Source organism: Lissotriton helveticus (assembly GCF_964261635.1).
Source record: "Lissotriton helveticus chromosome 1_1 unlocalized genomic scaffold, aLisHel1.1 SUPER_1_unloc_3, whole genome shotgun sequence".
NCBI lineage: Eukaryota > Metazoa > Chordata > Amphibia > Caudata > Salamandridae > Lissotriton > Lissotriton helveticus.
Window position 1 is genome coordinate 5,459,224 of NW_027611670.1, and position 23,218 is coordinate 5,482,441.

General features: G+C 45.1%; 1 protein-coding gene across 4 annotated transcripts in view; it reads left to right on the plus strand.

The window, feature by feature from the left end:
- LOC144805852 (uncharacterized) overlaps positions 1-14,068 on the plus strand; it is a 115,094-nt gene extending 101,026 nt beyond the window's left edge. For 2 of the 4 annotated variants that reach the window (XM_078672333.1, XM_078672331.1), the window contains exons 2-3: positions 2,071-2,255; positions 9,373-11,870. In XM_078672333.1, coding sequence (XP_078528459.1) covers positions 10,009-11,202 — 1,194 coding nt within the window. In that variant the 5' untranslated portion in view covers positions 2,071-2,255; positions 9,373-10,008 and the 3' untranslated portion in view covers positions 11,203-11,870. Of the gene's footprint in view, positions 1-2,070; positions 2,256-9,372 lie in introns of all 4 variants that reach the window. The other 2 variants (XM_078672332.1, XM_078672334.1) reach the window with 2 other exon arrangements.
- The last annotated feature ends 9,150 nt before the right edge of the window (positions 14,069-23,218 follow it).

Sequence of the window (23,218 nt, forward strand, 5' to 3'; positions counted from 1 at the left end):
ATTTCTCCTGAAATTTGGCCATGAATAACACGGCCAGCTCTGGGGCAAAGGGACAGACCATCGCTGTCCCTTTCATTTCCTCTCCATGGGCAGCTCACTGGTGTGACAGTGTCTCCATGAAGACACATTGAGATGTCTGCCCCAGAAGTCATGGCGGAAGGTCGAGTAGTCGCGGGGGAAGGATCTCCTTCTTGGGTCTGAGGTGCTGGTGTTATCGCAGAAGTGCAACAACGGTAGAGTCAGCAGTGGTTGTCTGCATCTTCCCCTCTGCGGTCTCCGAATCAGCTTTTTTTATTTAGCAGTTGACACTGGCAAGTGAGACACAACCTCTACACAGACTTGCTCCGTCAGGGAGACTGGGGGACCCCGGGCACTTCACAGGACTTCTCGGCACTCTGCCACATTTCCTCTGTTCCTTCGGGGCCGTCCCTCACAACGTGCTCTGCTGCTGGTCCTCCTCAAAGGGCAGGGAGACTTCTTCCAGACAAAGCTCTCTCCTCCTCCCTCTCATCAGACAGGCAGCTCACAGGGCCACTGCTCAGGCAATAGTTTCATCCCGGAAGACTTGCAGAAACCAGGCAATGTGCCCTCGCCTACGGGGGAGTCACTATCAGTGATACTTATCTTGAAACAGCAGCTCTTCATGTCGGGCAGTAAAGCAACTTGAGTTACAACAAAGCCCATATGATTGCGACCCACTTTTCTGTAGTATTTTCAGACCCTGAATGCTTATTCCCTGTCTGGGTTTACTGGTTTCCCTGGTTGCATTTCATCATCCATTTTCTTCTGCTGCACAAACAAGGACTTTGTGCAGGGTGATTGCTGCTCACAGCAGGTAGTGATGATGATGCCTCCATGTGGGAATACTTACAACATGAGCACAGAAAGTGTGAACCTTCTAAAAGGCGGTCCTGACTCCATCCCTCCACCCTTGTGTCCATAGTTACACCCTTCTCGTCTGGATTGCTGACAATATTGCCCATCTTGTGCCATGTTAGATGATGGTCAATCGAACATGGATGTAACTGGTAACAATATACTTACCCATTTGAAACACTATAGAGCCCTGCTACCTTATATTATAAATACACGTCTCGAAATTCAAACGGGGATGCCAATGCGAGGTCTGGTCATGACACGTGAATGGAACTTTACCCAATGCCCTATATGCATCGCAGCCGCCCTCTGACAAGTAAAGTGACCAGTTCAGCTGGTGACCTCTAAGAACATGGTACACTGCTACCACTACTCACTGTACATAGCCAGGGACACAGACCGTAGTCTTTGCCCCACCAACAGAGTGGTTGTAGTGTCCGTCAATGTCCCCAGAGCCAGGCTCTGGGTCTTCGGGTCAATTTTGGGCCTATTCATGCAGTGCAATCAAAGTATCTTCTGCCTGCTGAGGCCAAAATGAAATCAGGATACCAGAGTCACTTGCAGTTCCGTCTCTCAAGGCAAGGGTGCACTGGCTTTGGCCGAGGTGGGGGAAAGGGTGACCAAGCAGGGCTTAGCCAGTCTATATTGTTGTCTTCCCCTAATATAATTAGCCTCTGATATTTCATTTATTTATGTTAACCTTCATTTATAAAATTACAAAAAAATGCAGCAGAACTTTGAGCTGTATGAGGGTCCTACCAATCAGGGAGGAGTGGGAGGAATTGTAATATAATGTACACATCTAAAATGAAAAGAAAATGCAAGTTAAACTATTCTGTATGAAGTGGTCAGTTGCGTAGTGTTACAATTTCTGATGCCTTCATCTCAAACTGAAGGGTCGCTAATTTGAATCCTGGTTGGTGCACTAGGGAATAGTGACTTGTATATTTACAGTGCTATGACAGCCCTGCCTGTGAGAGACAGCACTTTGAATAGGAAAGCCAATAGTTTAAAGAAAGAATTAAACAAAATATAAAATACGCTACACAAATTATAGGATGGGCTGGAGAGAGTATAAGATCAGTTGCGCTTTATTTGCAAAAAGGTAGAACGTGTAAATGCTTACTGTGCTATCAGATGTTAAATTTTTAGTATCTGCAATCATACTGTAGCTAGTGTTGACCTTTTTTTTAGGTTGCATGCAGCCTACATAGAGAAAATGGCCCTGCCGGGGCGCTCTCCGCTGCGCCTAACCAATCACAAAGCGTTGTGATTGGATTAGGGGAGAAGGAAGAAGGAGGCTGCCTAAAAGGGCGCCAGGACTCCGGAGCAAGCAGGAGCTGAGGCGGAGGCGCGTGATGCGGTCCCGGAGGAAGCAGGTACGTTTTTTTATTTTATATAGATAAGATACTGATAGATTACCCCCCGGCGTGAACTCACCCGCTTTGCCGTCCGCGACTGTTTACATGACCGCATGGGATCCGATTAAATGTTCCTACCATAAATGCTTCATCTTCCTAAAATTATGGAACCCTATCATTGAAAACAATTAGGCTATAGATCAACAGCAGGGGTCCTCTTTGATTGACAGTGCATGGTAGCACTGTTTGCATAAATTTGCGTATTAATATGTCAAGGTTCTTACGCATAGTGTCACCATCGTTTCTCAGGCCGACAAAACCAAAAGCGTTCTCTGTTAACAAGCAAGATGCTATCACGGTTTTCCAGCGTACCTTATCCTCCAACGCATTTTGTAGAGAAGGCTTGTGCAGTGGCGTAACGAAAGTTGAAGGGGCAAGGTTCACCGAGGGGCCCCCCTCCAGGTTTAATCTGGAGCTCTCCGGCGTGAGTACAGTACTGAGGGGGCTGCGGGGGATGTGGGGGCCTGTGTTACGTCCCTGGGCTTGTGTCTTTGCTAACTATTCAGGAACTTTCATAACTGTATAGCCACGTAACAGTTGAGCTGAAAAAGACACTGGGATAAAAAGAAGATGGCGTTTTCCCAAGTGGAGTATTGGTTAATAAAGATAGTCTGTGAGACTCAAACCCGGTGCACATAAAGCCGCCCACCCAGGGTAGACGATACGGTTGTATCAATGTCTAGTGCAGTTATCTGCATCAACAACGTTCTTTACTAAGCTCTCAACTGTGGATAACCGTTAGCATCCTAAATCCCGCAGTCTCTGCACTGTAAAACCGAGCAAAACAAATCAAACTTGAATACAATATACATAGCATGTGCATATTTACTGATCTGTTGTGTCCTGCAAACGCTGTTCCATTCTGATGACAGGCTTTTTAGGAGTCATAGGAGGGATGAGTGCTGAAGTGCCTGGCCTGGCCTGCAAGAACTCTCTGCCTGTTTTCTGCTTCCCGCCGATCTGCTTGTGTTCCTGCTTGGAAATCGGCATCTCTCCTGACACAATATATTATCTGCCGTTTCAAAGATGCTGCCATGTTTATGTTGATAATATCTTAATAGCCTCCCCTGCTTGGGAATACGATCTAAATGACCCGTCCTCCAGTCCACCCTGCCAGGGCTGTATCTGTGGACCACGGATTGTCTTCCCTGCAGTGTCGTCGACCAGATGCCAGACAAGCAGGAGGCATCTCACACTCTCACTGCCTGTTATGTGTGGCTCAGTTCTTAATCTTTACGATAGTGAACTTTATTATTCTTTTCCTGCTAACAAGCTGTGTGGCTAAACTCTCATTCACAGAGGCTGCAGAGGCACCAGAAGTCCTCTGCGGGGCTTCCCGAAGAGGAACACATAACCATGGGGTCAGGCCACTTTTATCTTGGCTGTTTCCAGGTGTAGTCGCAGCAGGAAATGTACGAAAGCAGTGGGAATCGTGAAGGTTAGTCATGAATACGAGTGTTTTCACTCCCCATCTCGTGCAAAGTGCCAGTGGGTGGGTCAGTTCAAGACTTAGGGCCAGATGTAGGTAATCCAGATTTACCGATTCTAAAATACCGAATTTTACCGATTCGGAATTTTAGAATCGGTAAATGGGATGTTGGTATTCATTTGGTAAGTATTACCGGATCGGTAAGATTCGGTAAATACAATACTGATTCGGTAAAAGGGGGAACACATTGAAGGGTGGCAGGGTGTCACTTTGACATCCTGTTGCACCCCTGAATAGTGTATGGGTGCATATGTGGCACACATACATGCCCTAAGGGCATTTATGTCTGCCACATGGCACTGTAATAATTTGCAAAAAATTGCTTCTTTTGGGTTTTTGATATTTACCACCAACTTGTAGTTGGTGGTAAATAACAAATCCTAAAATGGGAAAAGCACTCATTTGAGCGCTCCCTACATTAAGGTTTCGTTAATTTACCAAATCGGTATTTAAGAATTCGGTAATTCACCGATTCCTTAAATTACCGATTCGGTAAATTATCGAATCCTTAAATTAGGCCCCTACATCTGAAAAGCCTAATACCGGTCGGTAACGGACGAAATTCTGTAATTTCGGCCATTACCGACCATTAGGCTACCTACATCTGGCCCTTTTTTTTTAACCTAGCTACCTCATTACTCTTGGCATTCGCCCTTCTTTCAACAGACATGTATTGGAGCTGGCTGCGTGCTTAAAAGAATCACACCACAGGCTGCGTACGTACATAAGAATCATAAGTGTTTGTTTTATTAAACATCATTTTGATCTGCTATTGTGTTGTACACAATGTGACGAGTTCATTTTTTTAAAATCGGGGCTGCATTGTAACAGGCGTTACCAAACCAGAAACAACCATTGTCTGCAATTGTTTAAGCAGTTCTTAGTTCATTAATTATTAACTTCTTTCGAGTGGTTGATGTATTCAACTTTGGTCTGTGAAATATAAAACGTGTGTTTGTAACTGCCTCGCAATGACGTCGGGAATAACACCAATTCATCAGAAAAACTATTCATTCATTGGCTACGATTTTGTTTCCTCACACCGAGGCTCATCTAAAAGGTGAGTGAATGGAAACTGTCAGGCCTTGTTTTTTTAAAATCATGTTTTTAAAATATTTTCTTTTGTTTGATATGGCTCTGTCTTTGAATTTGCCCCCATGCTTGTCTATGCACGCAGGAAGCCATGAAAATGGACTCTACGGGTATCACTTGTTGTGATGTAGTATGTGGGATCTGTCTCTGTGTAGCGTGTGGTAGCAGCAGAAGACCTTATCCTAATGTAGGGTGGGTGTGGTCTGTCCGTGTTTTGGTGCAGGGCATCAGTAGGAATGACGAATATGAGGCAGGAGTCCGAATAGTGGGATTACACTCTCAAATTTGCTTGAAAATGCACCATTTGCACCCTACGTAGGTGGTTCAGTCTCGCTCGGTCGCCACAGTGAAGTACAACAATTGTTTTATGCCTCACCACTTTCAAATGTCACCTGCCGCCACTGAGAGAAAGCCCAGGTACCTCTAGTTTTGAAAAGCGTCCTGCAAGGGATGTTCAGATTCAGTGGTTGAATTAAACCTTGGAACAGCACTTGTAGTGTTGACTTCTGGAGACTTGTTGTGTGTGCTGAATGCGGTAGAACTGTCTCAATGCTCTACAGACTCTACAAATCCAGACTCTCCTTCATCTCAGAGCTCGAGCTCTGTGGCATGACCAGTAGAACTGCAATAAAGAAGATGACCTAGACCAGTTCTACCTCGCCCGACCTTTGAACTGATCATTGAGGAAAGAAGCCCTTGCCTGGAAAGCAGATCTACACAAGGCACAGCTAATAGAAGACCTTGCGTGGGAGAAAGATCTGCACAAGGCACAGCTGATAGATGACCAGCCAGGAAGGAAGATCTGCACAAGGCTCAGCTGACAGAAGACCCTGCCTGGGAGAAAGATCTGCACGAGACTCAGCTGACAGAAGCCCCTGCCAGGAAGGAAGATCTGCATAAGGCACAGCTGACAGAAGTCCTGCCTGAGAGGAAGATATGCACAAGGTGCAGCTGACAGAAGACCCTGCCTGGAAGGAAGATCTGCACAAGGTGCAGCTGACACAAGCCCCTGCCTGGAAGGAAGATCTGCACAAGGCACAGCTGACAGACGTCCTGCCTGGAAGTAAGATCTGCACAAGGCACAGCGGACAGAAGTCCTGCCTGGAAGGAAGATCTGCACAAGGTGCAGCTGACAGATGTCCTGCCTGGAAGGAAGATTCGCACAAGGTGCAGCTGACAGAAGCCCCTGCCTGGAAGGAAGATCTGCACAAGGAGCAGCTGACAGAAGCCCTGCCTGGAAGGAAGATCTGCACAGGACGCAGCTGACAGAAGCCCCTACATCAAAAGAAGATCCGCACAAGGCACAGCTGACAGAAGTCCTGCTTGGAAGGAAGATCTGTACAAGGTGCAGCTGACGGAAGTCCTGCCTGGAAGGAAGATTCGCACAAGGCGCAGCTGACAGAACCCCCTGCCTGGAAGGAAGATCCGCACAAGGCGCAGCTGACAGAAGTGCGTCCTCGGAGGAAGATCTGCACAAGGCGCAGCTGACAGAAGTCCTGCCTGGAAGGAAGATCTGTACAAGGTGCAGCTGACAGAACCCCCTGCCTGGAAGGAAGATTTGCACAAGGTGCCGCTGAGAGAAGCCCCTGCCTGGAAGGAAGATCCGCACAAGGCGCAGCTGACAGAAGTGCGGCCTGGGAGGAAGATCTGCACAAGGCGCAGCTGACAGAAGTCTAGCCAGGGAGGAAGATCTGCACAAGGCACAGCTGACAGAAGTCTGGCCTGGGAGAAAGATATGCACAAGGCGCAGCTGACAGAAGCCCCTGCCTGGAAGGAAGATCTGCACAAGACGCGGCTGACAGAAGTTCTGCCTAGAAAGGAAATCTGCACAAGGGGCAGCTGACAGAAGGGCTGCCTGGAAAGGAAGATCTGCACAAGGCGCTGCTGACAGAAGTTCTTCCTGGCGGTGACCTCAAAGTAGTGAGAGACCCACAAACCACAAGATCCTTCGAGCCCAGCTAGCCACACTGGGCGCAATGTACATCAAAGGCCTGATTTAGATTTCAGCGGATGGTTTATTCCATCACAAATGTGACAGGTATCCTGCCCGCCCCATTAAAAATGCATTACATCCTGTGGCAATCATAATAAAGCAGACAGGATATATGTCACGTTTTTATAATGCCTTGGAGTAGTTCACAGAGTTTTACTCTTGCAGAACTCCACGAAACTCCACACTCTGCGGACTTCCGCAAGTGGCAGAGTTTGTTAAATTGCACTGCTCTCACTGATCTTTAGTGCCAGGAGTTTGTCCCGCATTGTAAAATCAGCATGAACGGCACTACGCGTCATGCCACAGGGCGCTGCTGCTTTCTGCAGCTCGAATTAACATTCTAATTGAGTGGCCGCTTCATCAACGAGAATAGCAGATTTTACACTCAAGTGGTCGCGACCTACCGCAATGAGCAATCTCGCCAGGAGGACGTCTAGCGCATTATATTTTCTCACAAGCGCTCGCCACCTTACCGTTGGTGAACCGCTTGAGACATAAAACACAGTTCTGCATCACTTTGTGGAGGTTTTTGGAACTCCGCACCTGTGGCTAAAACATCGCAAGCTCCCCCGGCAGAGTGGAATTCTTCCACCACCCCTAGTTTTGAGGCAATAATCTGTTGGACAAACTCCTAACTAGGCCCTATGTCTGCAATAAGTGTTGTAGAAGAAGTGAGATTCATGGCCTTGTGACTATCAGGCCATTATCTGACTTCTGATGAACCCCACAGAGTTAGTGGGCAGCCACCGGGCAGTAGGGGTGCGAAGGACAGGAAATTAGTAAACTTGAATATTAGAATTATGGAAAGATAGAAATGCTGCATCACCTGTGGATAACTGACACCTCCTCCCGATCTTCCAAATGCCCATCCACTCACAAAGTGGCATCCAGGGCACCAAACGGACAACATTATGCCAGATGACATGTAATGGTGGAAAAAGGGGGGAAAAAGAGTAATATGCACACATCTGCTGCGGGGATATGTCAGGTAAATTATTGGTTGTGATGGATTCTCTATAAGTACAAAATGACTGATATTGTTGAATATTAAATTATATGAATCAACGTTTGTTTGCCTTATCTGCGCTTATAATGTATAGGACGGGCCTTCCAGGGAACCCCTCGTTCTGTTTTACGCAAAAGCCCCGGAAGGAGCTGCAACTTACAGAACTGTATCTACTTTAGGAAGAACTAAAGACTTGCTTTTTAAAGTTGTTTTTCGGGCCAGAACCGGGTGCTGTAAGCTGCACTAGTTTCAGGGAGATGGACAGTTGTTATGGCGATAGGAAGCCCCCCTCAACTCACAATAATGTTCGTCTTCCAGGTACAAAGAAACCAGAAATGCTTGAACCAAGGGAGCTGTTGAAAGTGTCAAAGGTGACTTATGAACAGCGAGGTAAAGACAGGAGTTGGTATTTGAGATGATCTTAAGTGAATAGGAAAGGAACGAGAAGAAGTGTGTGACTGGAGTTACTTTTGTTGTATACTTCGTAAAGAGTTACTGGAAATGTTGCAGCCCAACCTGATCTATCGCTTTTTCTCGAATCTATTGTTGTTTAAATTAAATCTTGACCATATGCGTCTGTCTTAAGCTATACCTCTAAGCACTTGAGTGTTCCGTGAGCGCCCTTACTTTGCTAAGTTACTCTGTGAACACTTGTAAATCACCTCCTTTTCAGACATTAATAAGATATCACCTGATCAACAGAACTTTTAGTTAAATATCTGTGTATGATGAAAAATTCCTTGCTAAGTTTCAAAGGCTGTAAAGAAGAAGGGGGAGATATACTAAGATTGTGCGCTATATTTGCGTCACAAAAGTGGCACAAAACAGTGCAAAATCAGTTTTTCCTAATTTACTTTCAAGCAAATAATGTAAAAGTAATGTGAAGTATTGCATAGCACTGCGTCGCATTACTTTGTGCCATGAGGGCCTGGCAAGGGTGGTACATGGGTGTTCCCGTGCAACAACCCAAGGCTTCTCACGCTAAACCCAATTTACCAAATACAGTAGATTGGGTTTAGCGTGAGAAAACTGCACCCTTTTAAACTAGGTGCAAGGAAAGAGAAAAGCTTTAATTTCTCCTTCCTTTTCTGACTTTGCATGCTTGCTGCAATGTGCAACATGCATACAAAGTGGGAAAAGCTTTCCCTCGTGCCTAGGCATAGTAGTTAGTACAGGATGGGTGTCCTTCCTGTACAAAACCTATGCTGAATTCACACACACACACCCTAGCGCTCTGGTGCTAAGGAGTGTGCATGGCGCAGGGCTGCTGTAATCAGTGCCAGCGCAAGGGGAAGGGAAGGATAGAGCCATATCTTTGAAAATATGGTGCTCTCCTGCTCCCTCCCTGTCGCGCAACGCAGTGCAGCCTCAAGCTGCATTGCGTGGAAATTTGGTGAATCTCCCCCGAAATGTCTTTTATAACCAATTAAACATTGTGAATTCTCATTCCATTATGTTTCAATTTATTAATGTTAAATATCTTTACATCCAACAGAAAACAAGCCTTGAATGTGTGAAATGACCATCAATAATGAAGCGAATGCTGTAAATCTTCAATATTAGCAGAAATAATGAGCTACAGTGTTCAGGAAAACATCAGCGCAGTCGGTGACAGAGGAACCTGCACACAAACTGACAGATCCCGGATGAAGCCTCAAGGGCAGTCCAGTGATTGCAAGAGGCTGAGCTGTGCACCTCCACGCCACAAGACGAAGAAATGACCTTAGGAAAATTAAGGCAACAACAATAACAAACCGCCTCCTGTATAAACATGTGTCCAATACCAACTTTGATCATGGGATTTGTATGGTGTGATTACCGCAGTGCTGTTTTCTAAAATGATGACAAGCCATCATTCAGTGCTCTAGGTGAATTGTAAACTCTTTCTGGCCAGACCACAGTAACCAGAGAAGAGCACAACAGAGCGGAGCCGGACAACTGACGGGTAAAGAGGACTTCTTCTATCTACAATACAATAGACTGCCCCAATTTGCGTGCATAGCCATAATCCAATCTAAAGGCACAATCACCTACAAAGACACCTTATAGTGTGGCAAATATTTGGTGGCAATTGCAATGTATTGTTAAAAAAGAAATCAAACGTGCAAAATACTGCGCACAGTGATGGGCCATGTTGGCCCATCAGGAAATACAGTCATGGGATGTAGACAAATATGTACCCGACCCGCAGACACTAACCAAGAAAGAAGAATCATACACATGCAGCACGAGCTTTAGTTTGTCATCACTACTCAAGGTTAATCAGCACCCGTACACAGGACAAAAACCATTCAAGTGCAGTGAATGTAGGAAGAGCTTTAATAGGTTATCAAACCTACGAAGACACCAGCAAATACACACAGGGGAAAAAACATTTAAGTGCAGTGAATGTGCAAAGTGCTTTAGTCACTTATCAAATCTTCAAACTCATCAGCGAATACACACAGGGGAAAAACCATTCAAGTGCAGTGAATGTGTGAAGAGCTTTAATAGGTTATCAAACCTACGCAGACACCAGCAAATACACACAGGGGAAAAAACATTCAAGTGCAGTGAATGTGCAAAGTGCTTTAGTCACTTATCAAATCTTCAAACTCATCAGCGAATACACACAGGGGAAAAACCATTCAAGTGCAGTGAATGTGTGAGGAGCTTTAGTAGGTTATCAAACCTCCAAATACATCAGCAAATACACACAGGCGAAAAAACATTCAAGTGCAGTGAACGTGCAAAGTGCTTTAGTCACTTAGCAAATCTTCAAACACATCAGCGAATACACACAGGGGAAAAACCATTCAAGTGCAGTGAATGTGTGAAGACCTTTAGTGGGTTATCAAGCCTCCAAACACATCAGCGGATACACACAGGGGAAAAACCATTCAAGTGCAGTGAATGTGTGAAGAGCTTTAGTAGGTTATCAGACCTACAAAGTCATCAGCGAACTCACACAGGAGAAAAACCATTCAAGTGCATTGAATGTGTGAATAGCTTTAGTCGATTATATCACTTACAAAGACATCAGCGAACACACACTGAGGAAAAACCATACCAGTGCAGTGAATGTGGGAAGAGCTGTAGTCGATTAGAAAACCTACAAAGACATCAGCGAATACACACAGGGGAAAAACCATACCAGTGCAGTGAATGTCCAAAGTGCTTTAGTCACTTATCAAACCTGCAAACACATCAGCGAATACATACAGGGGAAAAACCATTCAAGTGCAGTGAATGTGCAAAGTGCTTTAGTCAGTTAATTCGCCTTCAAACGCATACTCAAACACACACAAGGGAAAAAACATTCAAGGGCAGTAAATGTGCAAAGTGATTTAGTCAGTTATCAAACCTCCAAATACATCAGCGAATACACACAGGGGAAAAACCATTTGAGATTGCTGTGAATGTTGGAAGAGCTTTAGTCTGTTGTCAAACCTACGAAGACATCAACAAACACACACGGGGAAAAAAAGCCATTCAAGTGCAGTGAATGTGGGAAGAGCTTTAGTCAATTATCAAAGCTACAAAATCATCAGCGAACACACATGGGGAAAATATATAGGGGCACTAAGTGTATGAAGGACTTTTGTCGATTTTCGATCCCACACAGCCCTCAGTCAATACACTCCTTCATTCAACTCACATCGAAATAATCCTAGAGATGCAGAGACTCCGGAGAGATCTTAAGAACATCAAAAATGATATTAACCCCTGTGAGGACATAGACAAGAGCAGAACAGTGCAGTTATTGTGAGAGGAATGAATTACGGAAAAAGATAAAATTCTAATTATGTGGGACATTGAAATACCAGATGATAGAAGACCGGACTAGCAGTAAAGAAGAAAACCAGATAACAGTATTTGCAGAATTATAGAAGTGTTTGTTTCCAGTGATTGTTCACTTCTGTACACATAGCAAATCGACATGATGCACCAGGATACACAGTGGGAGACTAGCACAATGTGGATTAAAAGAAAAGAAACATTCTTGATTTTTATTTGGTGAAGAAGAAATACAAAGAAAAACACTGTCGTACCTGATCACACTACCACTAAAAGCAACACTGAACAATACTGGGACTAACAACAGTACTTTCAGCTAACTTGTCGGATTTTTGATAAAACCTACAAACCCAACACACCCAGAGTGGATATGTTGTCACGGCTCTGGAGATGGAAGCTTCATTGGTAAAATGTATGTATTACTATTAACAAATGCCACTGCAGCATATGTAATGAACTAAAGCGAAGCACAGGTATTCAAGAAATAACCTATTTTTAGATATGAAAAAGTATATACATTGTTTTTAAGTAACATTTGCTGCATCTTTTGCAGACTGTGTTTGGTTAATGGATCAGCTTGTGCCTCGGACCTTATAACGAAGTGTGACCTGTGGCTCCTCTCCAACTTGACTCCCCCTATTCATTTTGTGCCTTGTCAAACTCTTCTTTTTACCAGGATTGAGCCACTGTAAGCAGCAGACTCTGTTTGAAGAATGTGGTGAAATAGTGAAATCCCACATCAGAGGCATATATGGACTAGGACAATCAGTTGCACTCCCAGCAACTCGTCTTTCACACTGATTGTCCCTTGTCCCCAATTGTTCGGAAGGATTTGTCGTATGAATGCCAGAAGTGGCAGTGACATTCATGAAGCTGAAAATAACAGGAATGTGTGGGAGATAGAGAGGGGGAGAGATAAAGAGAGCGAGAGAGACAAAGAAAGGGGGAGAAAAAGATAGATGGAAGGAGGGGGAACGGCAGGTGATTTGTATTCACCTAAAAATAAGCAGCTGATCGAGGAAGCCTGGGAGGCCTAGTCTGCAGTCCCCTGAAGTGGATCCTCAGTGCCGGGCCCCTCCAGTTGCTTCCCCCGCTGGCACCCCTTGGCAAAGAGCACAATGGCGAGAAGAGGAAGTGAGAGGACACACAGGCGTCGGCAGCAGTCGTGCACCCAGCACAACAAGAAGTCTATGTACAACCGGGCAAGTGGGCAGCCCGCGTGGAAGCAGTCTGTAGGCCGCAAACAGGGGAGGAGATGTACTCCAGCCAAGAGCAAAACCAGACCTCAGGGAGAGCGCTAGCAGTACTCTCTGTGACCAGTCCCAGTTTGTGGGTCCGCGTCCATGCAGGGGGACAAGCGTGGGGTCCGGGTCACATTCAGCACAACACGTGTCCTCAATTACGGCCGTCCGGCTGTGCGTGCATTTAGTCCACCATCAGACCACAGAGCCTGCTCACCCCACCTATAGCCCCAGTCCAGCTGGCGGGCCCCTCCCCTCGTCCAGGGTCAAAGGGGTTTTTCAGCACGTTGTAGAGTGGCTCCAGCCACGCAGCCTTGGGAGCACCAACAGCAGCCCCAGGGCAGCCACTCCCAGTGACGCAGCCAACAAGCAGCGCGGCTGCCACACACCCGGCCGGCCAGCAGTTGGGGCCCAGGGCACAGCACCCTCGCAGAAGGCAGACGCGGAGGCCGCACAGCAAGGCATCCCACGCCGCACCAACCTCTCCAGAAAGACTCGCAAGCAGGGCAGTCGGCACTCCGCAAATCAGAAGGCCCTCATATGGAAGCTGGGGCCCTCTGCCTCCGGGGCCCCCAGTCGTCCAATGCCGATCCGTATCCCCCGCTGTTGCAATGTGAGTCCGGGCGCATGTCCTCGGTTGCCTTCAGGGCAGGCAGTGATGGCAGCTGGCAACGTCCAAAATGGAGATCTCACCCGTCCCGGGGATTTGCAGCCCCGTCGTTACAGGTAGGAGACCCAAGTGGATTCCGCAAGCTGGCAGACAGCTTCTGCAGCAGGGAGACTCCCAGGGTCAACGATGACTCAAGTCCCGGCTGGGAGCTCTGCTACAGTACTACCGCATGTTTGGCGACAAGCCACGCCCCCATGGGGTCCTTCACCTTATCCCCTCAGGTAATGGGTTGGATAATCCCTTGGGGGAGTCTTGGCTCTAGACCTACACACACTTTAGGTACATTTAGAGTAGTGTTCACATAGTAGGAGTATGCTAGTTTACTGCCTTTTTTATATTCGTGCATATATACAATTGTTTAGCACCATGGTAGAACTATATCTACTATTTTCTCCTTTGGTTCTTGTAATCACGTTTATCTACTTCTGTCTCATAATCATTGCAGCACACATATTTTATGCAAGAATAACGTTGGTTCAATAAATATTATTGAAAATGTCAAACTGTGTATTTTCTGTATGTTTCTCGGAGAACAAGTAAGCAACAGTGACTGAGTTTAAGGTATTGTACTCTTTCCATGATCCCTGAGGAGTCAGGGTTGTCATGTTCAGTGGTTACCAGAAACCATTCGCTCTTTGGTAAGGTTAGGGAGGCTTGCGTGGCACTGTGAGCTAGCTGGTCTATAGTCAAACAAGTCCTGTGGGGGTGTCCGGAATCAGTCTTGACAACTTACTCTTAGTTCATGTTGTCCAAACAATACGCGGGTCCTACAGATTGGTAGGAACTACACAAAATGGCACCACCTACATCAGTTAGGCTCTTATTTAATGGTCAAATCTGATTAGTTCTGTCGCGCTTTCTCAGAGATCCCTACTCACATTTTAACCGGATTCGCCCGTAGTGGAAAGGGAAACATATCCGTCTCAGCTGAGTAGGTATACCCTATGTATTGACTGTAGGTTCAATCAAGCTTAGAGGATTTAAAGTTCCCGCATTGTGAAACAACAATCTCTATAAAATATCAGTTAAATACTAATGCTGTGACAATGACTGAACAGGATGAAAACATTGAAGAACAGATAGTTGGACTATATATTTCAGAAAATTGCAGACAGGCAGTTACTTATGGCCTCCCGGCGACAAATGGAGATGTTATCTTACTGGTTGAGGCACACAAAGCTTACCGAACAGAGGTATTCTGTTCTTGGGTTAAATTCCCACCTGCAGATGCACGCAAATGGTTGTTTCATGAATACATTGAAGATGAACCACCTGATGAGTAGTTCCCATATGGGGACTTAGAAGTCCTATTAACTTACCAAGAGCACATTAATTGGTTTAAAGGCACCCAACCCCATACCACAAAACATTCGAGACTTGGTCCGCTCAGCAGAGAAGGAGCGACCTGGCTGGTCATAGCTTCATACACACCCCATCCAGACATTGATGCTTTACCATTAGCAGGAATGTGCAAACTTTACAGAGATTTAGTAAAAATATACAGAAATTGAACACAATACATAATGAGAACATTGACAGTCCAACCCGCGGGCTGCTCTGGCTACACATCCACACATGGCTACCACGGGTATTAGCCCACAAACACTAAATGCCATTATGGGAAAAGTTCCCACCCCAGGAGAAAATCCCATTCTAGATAGCACAAAAAACAGCACAGCTTGAAGCAGTTTTTCCCCACACAGGCTCGCAGGAAAAAAACACAGAATATTGACAATTTGCTTGCCAATGGGGATGGCTCCCCAGTTAGAAGATTGTGCCACTTGGGGTACAATTTACTCTGCCGTATAAACCAGAACACATAGTACCCATTCAATAGCAGTTATACCAGATGTACTGAAACAGATTCAGAATGAGTATCAGGCAGAGCCTTCCTTAGATGTAGGGCTGAAACTCATGGACAATTTTGCCCAGGTATCAGCAATTATTTTGAGTAACATAAAAGGGCAGGCAGCAGTGGTGGCTCTACGCCAACGCCTGAGGAAATTTACTCCTGCACAGCGGGAGCACGAATTGCCCGAGATTATCTAAAATAAATATGCCTCTCTAAGCAAAGATAATCTGGGAGCCAAACATGGGAAACCAATAGCTAAGAGTAGTTCTGCAAAAGATAACTCTAAGCAAGCACCTGATTCTTCAAAGTAGTAATGGGATAATAAAAAAATAAAACAAAACACAGTCACAGGACCACACCGAACGAAAAAACTATTTGCAATTTGAGAAACCGTGACAATATTAGAACGTTTGATAGCTATCAGGATACTGATACAAGTTCATCTCGTTTCTTTCAGGAGACATCCGAAAAGCATTAGGAGAAAGCCGGACAGTCAGAGTACAGATTGGAAGAGCGAGTCAAGCTGAAAAGGAAGACACATTGCACTTTGGGCTACATCATTAAACAGAAAGACAAGCAAAAGACGTCAAACCTCAATTTAAAAAGAAGAAGGTGGTCAAGATTAAAATGACAAATTCCCAGGCTACTGAGGACTCTGCTTCATAACAGGGAATGGGCAGTGTTTCAGTAGTCACCATAGCTCGCCAGAACCTGATGGACTTTCTGGGGGTAGTAGCACTGAGTGAGCATATCATGGTGGAAACACCTGATACAAGAATACATGTCCATATCGTTTATATGAAATAACGGTCCAGATGGAGGAGGTCATACCTAGGAAAATAAAGGGTCTGGTTTGGGAGAACCTGACCTATGGTTATGACAATCATTTGGCTGAAAAGGGTTGGCGACCTGAGTTCGCAATTGATTGCCCAATGGGAGAATAAGTTACTTTACCTGCCTTCTCTGGCCTCGTACCAGAATCAGTTAAAAATTCTTAGCACAGGAGTTGGCGTTAGATCTGGCTCCTGCATTTGACTGCAATCATGTTGGGTGGGATGGTGAGTCACTGCATCATGAAATCCCATTAAAATCAATTCCTTAACCGCAGAGACAATACCCATTTAAACATGAGGTAAAGAAACAAGTTAGGGAGATCTTGTATCTTAGGGAGATCTTAGATCAACTTGTGATGAATAATCCCTTGCTTCTGTAATGAAACCCGATAATTCATATTATTTAGTCTTAGATTACAAACATTAAAACACGTACACACATAGTTACAGTACGAAATGCACACAATGCCGCACCAATGAATAACATTGTGTCGAAAATCTCTAGATATCTCAAATGGATTTTTCTGCCAAAACATAGCCCTGGAGGCAGATATTTGACAGTATTCTCAGCGCTAGGCTCTCACTGTCAATTTTGTTGATTACCCTAGGTGTATAAGAATAGCCCTGGGTTGTTCGCAGCCAGGAAAACAGAGTTACTTCAAAATTTTAATAAGGAGGCTTTTCTTATGTAGATGAAATATATCTGCTGGATAATGAATGAATGGAACACTTGTCTAGGGTAAACCCAAAAATTCTTGAATCAAAAAAATAAAAAATTGCCCACGTCAGTGTCCTATTTGTAGGGTACGAATTGTCAAGTGAAAAAAAAAAAGCCTGGTGGTAAAATCTTCAGACATATGTGCCCTACTCCAGCCTCTTACAACTCTGAGAAGACTACAATCCATTTTAGGATTCCTGAATTTTGACAGGACATACATTTTGGATTATGCAGAAAGGTTAGAACCTTTCTATGACTTAATTATATCTGATTTGTCAGTGCACCATTGGACACAGAAACATACTGATATCCTATGTTCTGTATACGCTGACATTTACACACACGTCAACACGACTAACTTGGTTATTTGCATAGTCACTGGACTTACCGGGTACAGGTGGGCCTCGTTTGAACTGGCTTCCTCTGATTCTTGTATATGTAACTAATTAGTGGGTTAGATTGATAGTTTGACCGTTTGTCAACCATTTTGCCTAAATATTCCCTCTTTGCCTCTCTACAGCTTCGAGTTTTATCATTCAAAAATCGAAGGCTATGCTCGTCGTCAAGGCCCGCTAGGTAATGACACCTATAATAAAGCGTGGCTCTTTGTCTACATTTGGGTGTCTAATTGTATTGCGTCTTTACTATGTATCTCTAAATATACAAGTTTTTTTCTTTTTAGATTCCGTTATCAGGCCATGTTTGCGAGAATCTATAAAAAGGCACATCTTTACATTTTATTTGCATAATCGTATAGACGACTGTGTCGCAACATTGAAATTCTAAAGGTACTTCCGTAATGAGTATTATCCATTGGTTATGCATGTTTCAGTGTTGCATTTTAAACCAGCTTAGTCTCTCGGATCAAATGTAACAAGCCTTTATTGTTTACTTGTATCAATGCGAGGTATATATTTTCTTTATTTGGATGTCCAACTGTATTACTCTCCTACGGTACGAGTCTAATACGCTATTCACTGCCCGTTTTACGTATCCAGTTTTTGGTTAACATGCGATTTTCGTACATTTTCAATAATAAGGTATTTTTTAATGCCTTATTTCCATGATTCTGTGGACGAATGTTTTGGAATATTGAAATGTTTCAGGTTTTCGCCCAATATGAATTATAGACAGTTTAGTCTTTTAATTGAACTTTACAAGTCTTCAATGCCCACAATAAATTTGCGTTTGCTAAATCCGTGGCATTTCTACTGTTTAACAATATAGTATACTTATGATGTGGATATCTGATCTACACTAATCAATTAGAGTATATTAAAATTTATTATTTTTGGCGTTTTTCAACCTGATTATATCCTTTAGTATTAGCCGTAACAAGTAATTATTATTCATCACGAACAAAAATTACTAAAAACTAATTTCTGAATTATATTTAATTCTTTTTAATATATAAGGAATACGTGAACAATATTTCCTCTTCTGTTCTGTCACATTCGACATCACGAATTAGACAGCAATTCACAACAGAGTAATGCCACTAGAACAAAAATAAATCTGAAACATTTCTAGTAAGTAAAAATCGAAATCCTCCTATGGTTACCGAATATATCTTTTTGTTTTCTCTTTTGGTTTATTTTTGAAAAAAACATTTTTTTCTTTATTTCAGATAATTTAATCATGAGTGTGACCTGCAAATCTTAATCGTTTTTTGTTGAATTATCAAAATTGTCTCATAAGTAAGTATTGTATTAATTATCCCTATAATCCAGATAGGGTATTATCTATGCTCAGAGTAAAAATTGGTAGCAACCTGACCCTTTGTCCATGTTAGTAATATTTGGTTACGGATCTAGATGAGCATTGCAGTACACCACATATATAGACTTGATTTGTTTATAAGTCTTTCTTGTCCATTGTTGGGAGAATATAATTTTGGTTTGTCAAATTATGAGTTCTGTCGATATGTTGTTATAACTGATTTAATAGAACATGCATCTTTTTAATAGAGAGTATTATGGTTATTATGTGATACATTGAATGTAACATTATTCTAATAAAGGTATTTTACTATATACTTTTTTCTTAGGCAATTAGTGGCTATTCCTGAAGAAAGCGCTGGTTCGCCGAAACGCGCGTCGAGATTATTATTGTGCCACATTTCCTCTTTTTTGTTTTATATTTTATTTATACCTGTGATCTTGTGGTTTTTTTTTTCAAACACATTTTTATTGATTTTTTGCACAACAAATATTCAAGGCACAATCCGCCAATAAGCCCACGCAGGGGCATTTCAAAATTCAAAGCATACTGTTTACACCACAGACAAATGGGAGGGTCGGAGCTTCCCATGATCGCAATGTACCCCAGGCCCATCTGCAACGTATCTGTAGAGTTCAGCATCTAAGAAGATGAGGCACAGTCCTAACGTCTACCATTAAGGATAATTGCTGAGAGCAGTGACGCCTCAGTGAATGTCGTTGCGCTGTGTGCTCTCTCTATGCTCTCCAGACCAACCAGTTGTCAGCGTGTGTGCCCAACTAGTATTGTCTCTCCAGGGCTCAACGAGAATCGAAAAGTGGATACTATACCAGGAACAAAAATTTAAAATCCCCAACACGCCCTTCTCCCCCCGAACTCCCTTTCCCACCCCTCTCCCCAGTGGTGGAATTGCTATACAGGAGCGTGCCAACCGTGTGGTGACCCTCAGAGCTGGAACATATGCAGGGCTCTGAGTGTGGAAGGGCAGACCGCTGACGGCAGGCCCTTCGAGAGGAAGGAAACCAAAGGTCCCCATCGGAACTCAAAGTTCTTAAAGTCTTCTCGGGAGATATCAGACATGCGTTCCAAGCTTAGCAGCTGCCATAGGCGGGAATGCCATAGTGACATCGCCGGCGCTTCCCTCTTCTTCCATGCAGCCGCTACAGCCAGTTTGGCAGCTCCTAAACAGAGCCACATAATTCTCTTATCAGCCCTGGTTTGGTGTTCTAGTAATGGGTCTCTAATACTAAGCAGAGCCTCTGCCATTGAAGTCGGGACGCGGTATCCCAGGATGGTCTTCATCTGAGCCAGAATCTCCTCCCAAGATGGCCTGATGGAGGGGCAGTCCCACCAGATGTGTTGGAAGTCTCCCAAAAGGCCACAACCCCTCCAACATCTATCAGATTTACCTGGAAATATTCTTGCTAGCTTAGATGGGTATAAGTACCAATCCATCATTACCTTCAGATGGGCTTCTCTTAAAGCTGTGGATTGATTGAACTTAAAGATATCCGTCCACAGGTGGGACCACTCTTCTTCCGAGAAGTCCCGTTGGGCCATCCCCTCCCACCAGGACATGAAGCGGGGACGTGGGGCGATTTCCGTAGAGAGAAGGAGTTTATACAGCGCAGAGATAGCCCCCTTCATGGATTTAGCTTTAATGAGGAATGATTCGAACCTGGTGATGGGTCTGGTGGCACCCGTCCTAATACGGGGGTCAAGAGCCCAGTGCAGCAGCTGTGCGTGATGGTATCGCTCGTGGTCCCCTACCCCATAGTCCCGTTTGCAATTCTCGAAGGTGAGGGGGTCATGGTTGTGAAATAGATGCGTTAGTGCGAGGCATCCACCCTCCCTCCAGGCATCAAACGTCCCCTCCCGAAGCGCTGGGGGGAATGAAGAGGTGAAGTGAATTGGTGTGAATGGTGACGGGAAGGACGTCCAACCCTCCTGCTCCGCCACGGAGTCCCACACCCTAAGAGTAGTGCGCGTTGGGGTGCTGATGTATGCATTTGGGGGTCTGTCCTTTTTATTGCGCCAGATCAAGTCCCAGATCATCCTGCCTGCTACACTGCGGTCCATGTGGAGCCAGTGCTTCTCTGATTCCTTTTGTGACCACTCGACCAGAATGCGCAGTTGGGCCGCCTTGTAATAGAGTCTAAGATCAGGGAGTCCAGCACCCCCCTCCCTCTGTGGTCGACGGAGCATGAAAAAGGAAAAGCGTGCCCGCCCTCCCTGCCAAACAAACTTCAGGATCATTGTCTTCAGGCGTTTAAAAAAATCCTCTTCCAGTTCTATGGGGAGCGCCTGAAATAGGTAAAGCAGTTTGGGGAGGAGAGTCATCTTTATAGCATGGATGCGCCCCAGCCAGGAGAGAAAGAGCGGCTTCCAACCTGCCAGATCCTTTTGAGTGCGGGAGAGGATTGGGGAAAAATTGGCTGCATATAGTTGCTCAACCTTAGGCGTCAGCTGTACCCCCAGATATTGTATGGAAGAGGACGCCCACTCCAGAGGTGTTAGCGTTCGGAGTTGTAAGGACTCCGTGTGCGAGAGAGTAAGATTAAGAATGTAGGACTTATCCAGGTTGACCTTGAAGCCCGCCGCTCTTTCGAAGGAGCTAAGCACTTCCTGTAAACAAGGGAGTGAACCCAGCGGGTTAGACAAGGAGAGGAGGACATCATCCGCAAAGAGGGAGATTTTGTGGGTTTCACCCGTAAAAGGGAGGCCCTCTATCCCCTGGTGTTCCCTTATCGCTATAGCTAGGGGCTCTATACTAAGGGCGAAGAGTAGAGGGGAGAGGGGGCAACCCTGTCTAGTCCCCCTGGAGTGGTAAAATGAGGTAGATTGCACCCCGTTGACCGAGACTCTAGATTTTGGGTGTCTATAGTTGGCCCGTATCATTGTTATAAACTGAGGGGAGAAGCCAAATTTCGCGAGTGTGGCCCACAGGAAACGCCAGTCCACTCGGTCAAATGCCTTTTCAGCATCTAGGCCGACCAGGAACACAGGAATATCAAATTTGTTGGCTTTCTCGATTAAGTGGACGATACGTCGGGTGTCGTCATGTGTTTGACGTCCCTTAATGAAGCCCGACTGGTCGGGATGGATAAGAAGTGGCATGAGGTCCTACATTCTTTTGGCTAGTATGGAGGAGTACAGCTTTGCATCAATGTTTAGGAGTGCAATGGGCCTGTAGGAGGCGCAACGAGTGGGGTCCTTGCCTGGTTTGGGGATCACGGAGATCACCGCCTCGGCCATGGAGTCCGCGGTGTCGCCGTCCGTGGCCATCCGGTTAAAAAGCCGGACTAGGTGAAGACTAATGTCAGCCGCAAAAGTCTTGTAAAAGACCGCGGTATACCCATCAGTGCCAGGCGCCTTGTGGGGTTTCAGTGCTTTGATAGCTGCTTGAACTTCCTCGAGAGTGATTGGAGCAGTGAGAGCCTCATTCCATTCCGGGGCGACCTGTGGGATCGGCAAGTCCTGCAGGAAGGCTTGTTGATGGGCTGTGTCAAGGGTATCAGTCGCATACAGGGATTTGTAAAAGGACCCAAATAGATCCACCTTGTCCTCGTCTTTATTGAATCAGAGTCCCTGACATGTCTTGGATACCCCCTATATATTCTCTTTCTCGTTTGTCCTTCAGTTGTCTGGCCAAGTGTTTCCCTATCTTATTACCCTGAGTATAGGATAGGTTGCGCAGCTTGAGGAGGGTGAACTCTGCCCTGTTATTATAGATGGCCCGCAACTTGCCTCTGAGTGCCGTGAGTGTGCGGAGCGTCTGTCTAGTGGGAGCATGTTTATGGGCCCTCTCAGCAGTCGTTAGTTCTACCTCTATGTCTTCCCTTTCTTTAGCTCGCTGTTTATTCAGGGCTGAATTGAGCGCTATGTATTTACCTCGCAGAACTGCTTTAAAAGTGTCCCAGGTGTTATAGTCAGAGGTCTCGTCTGGGTCGTTAAAGGAGAAGAAGTCTTTGATAGTCTCCCTCAGCTGCGCAGTCGATTCCTTATCCCTCGACAAGGCTTCTGGGAAGTACCACCGGGCAGGTTTCGGGGCATTGCCAAGCCAAGTAAGACACACCGTATACATCCCATGATCAGACACCGAGATGGGGAGTATCTTAGCATCCTGTAGGTTACCCTGTAGGGACTGACTTCAAAAAATGTAATCCAGTCGCGAATAAGACTGGTGCACATGTGAAAAGAAGGAGTAATCTTGGGTAAGTGGGTGTAAGACCCGCCATTTGTCCAAAAGTCCCATGTTCCCCATGCAAGTCTGTACAGAGTCGGAGAAAGTACCTATGTCTAATCGGCGTGTGTGCGTGCTATTAAGTGTTGGGTGCCAGACCAGGTTAAAATCCCCCAGGAGAATTAAAGGGCCCTCTGCAAAATCATTCACCTTTCCCAACAGTGAAAGTAAGAAAGTCTTTTGGCCTGTATTGGGGGCTTAAATTGACGCAAAAGTGCACATCTTACCCTTCATACGGCCTTTGACCATCAGCCATCTCCCCTCTTTGCCCATAGGTTGAAACCGAGC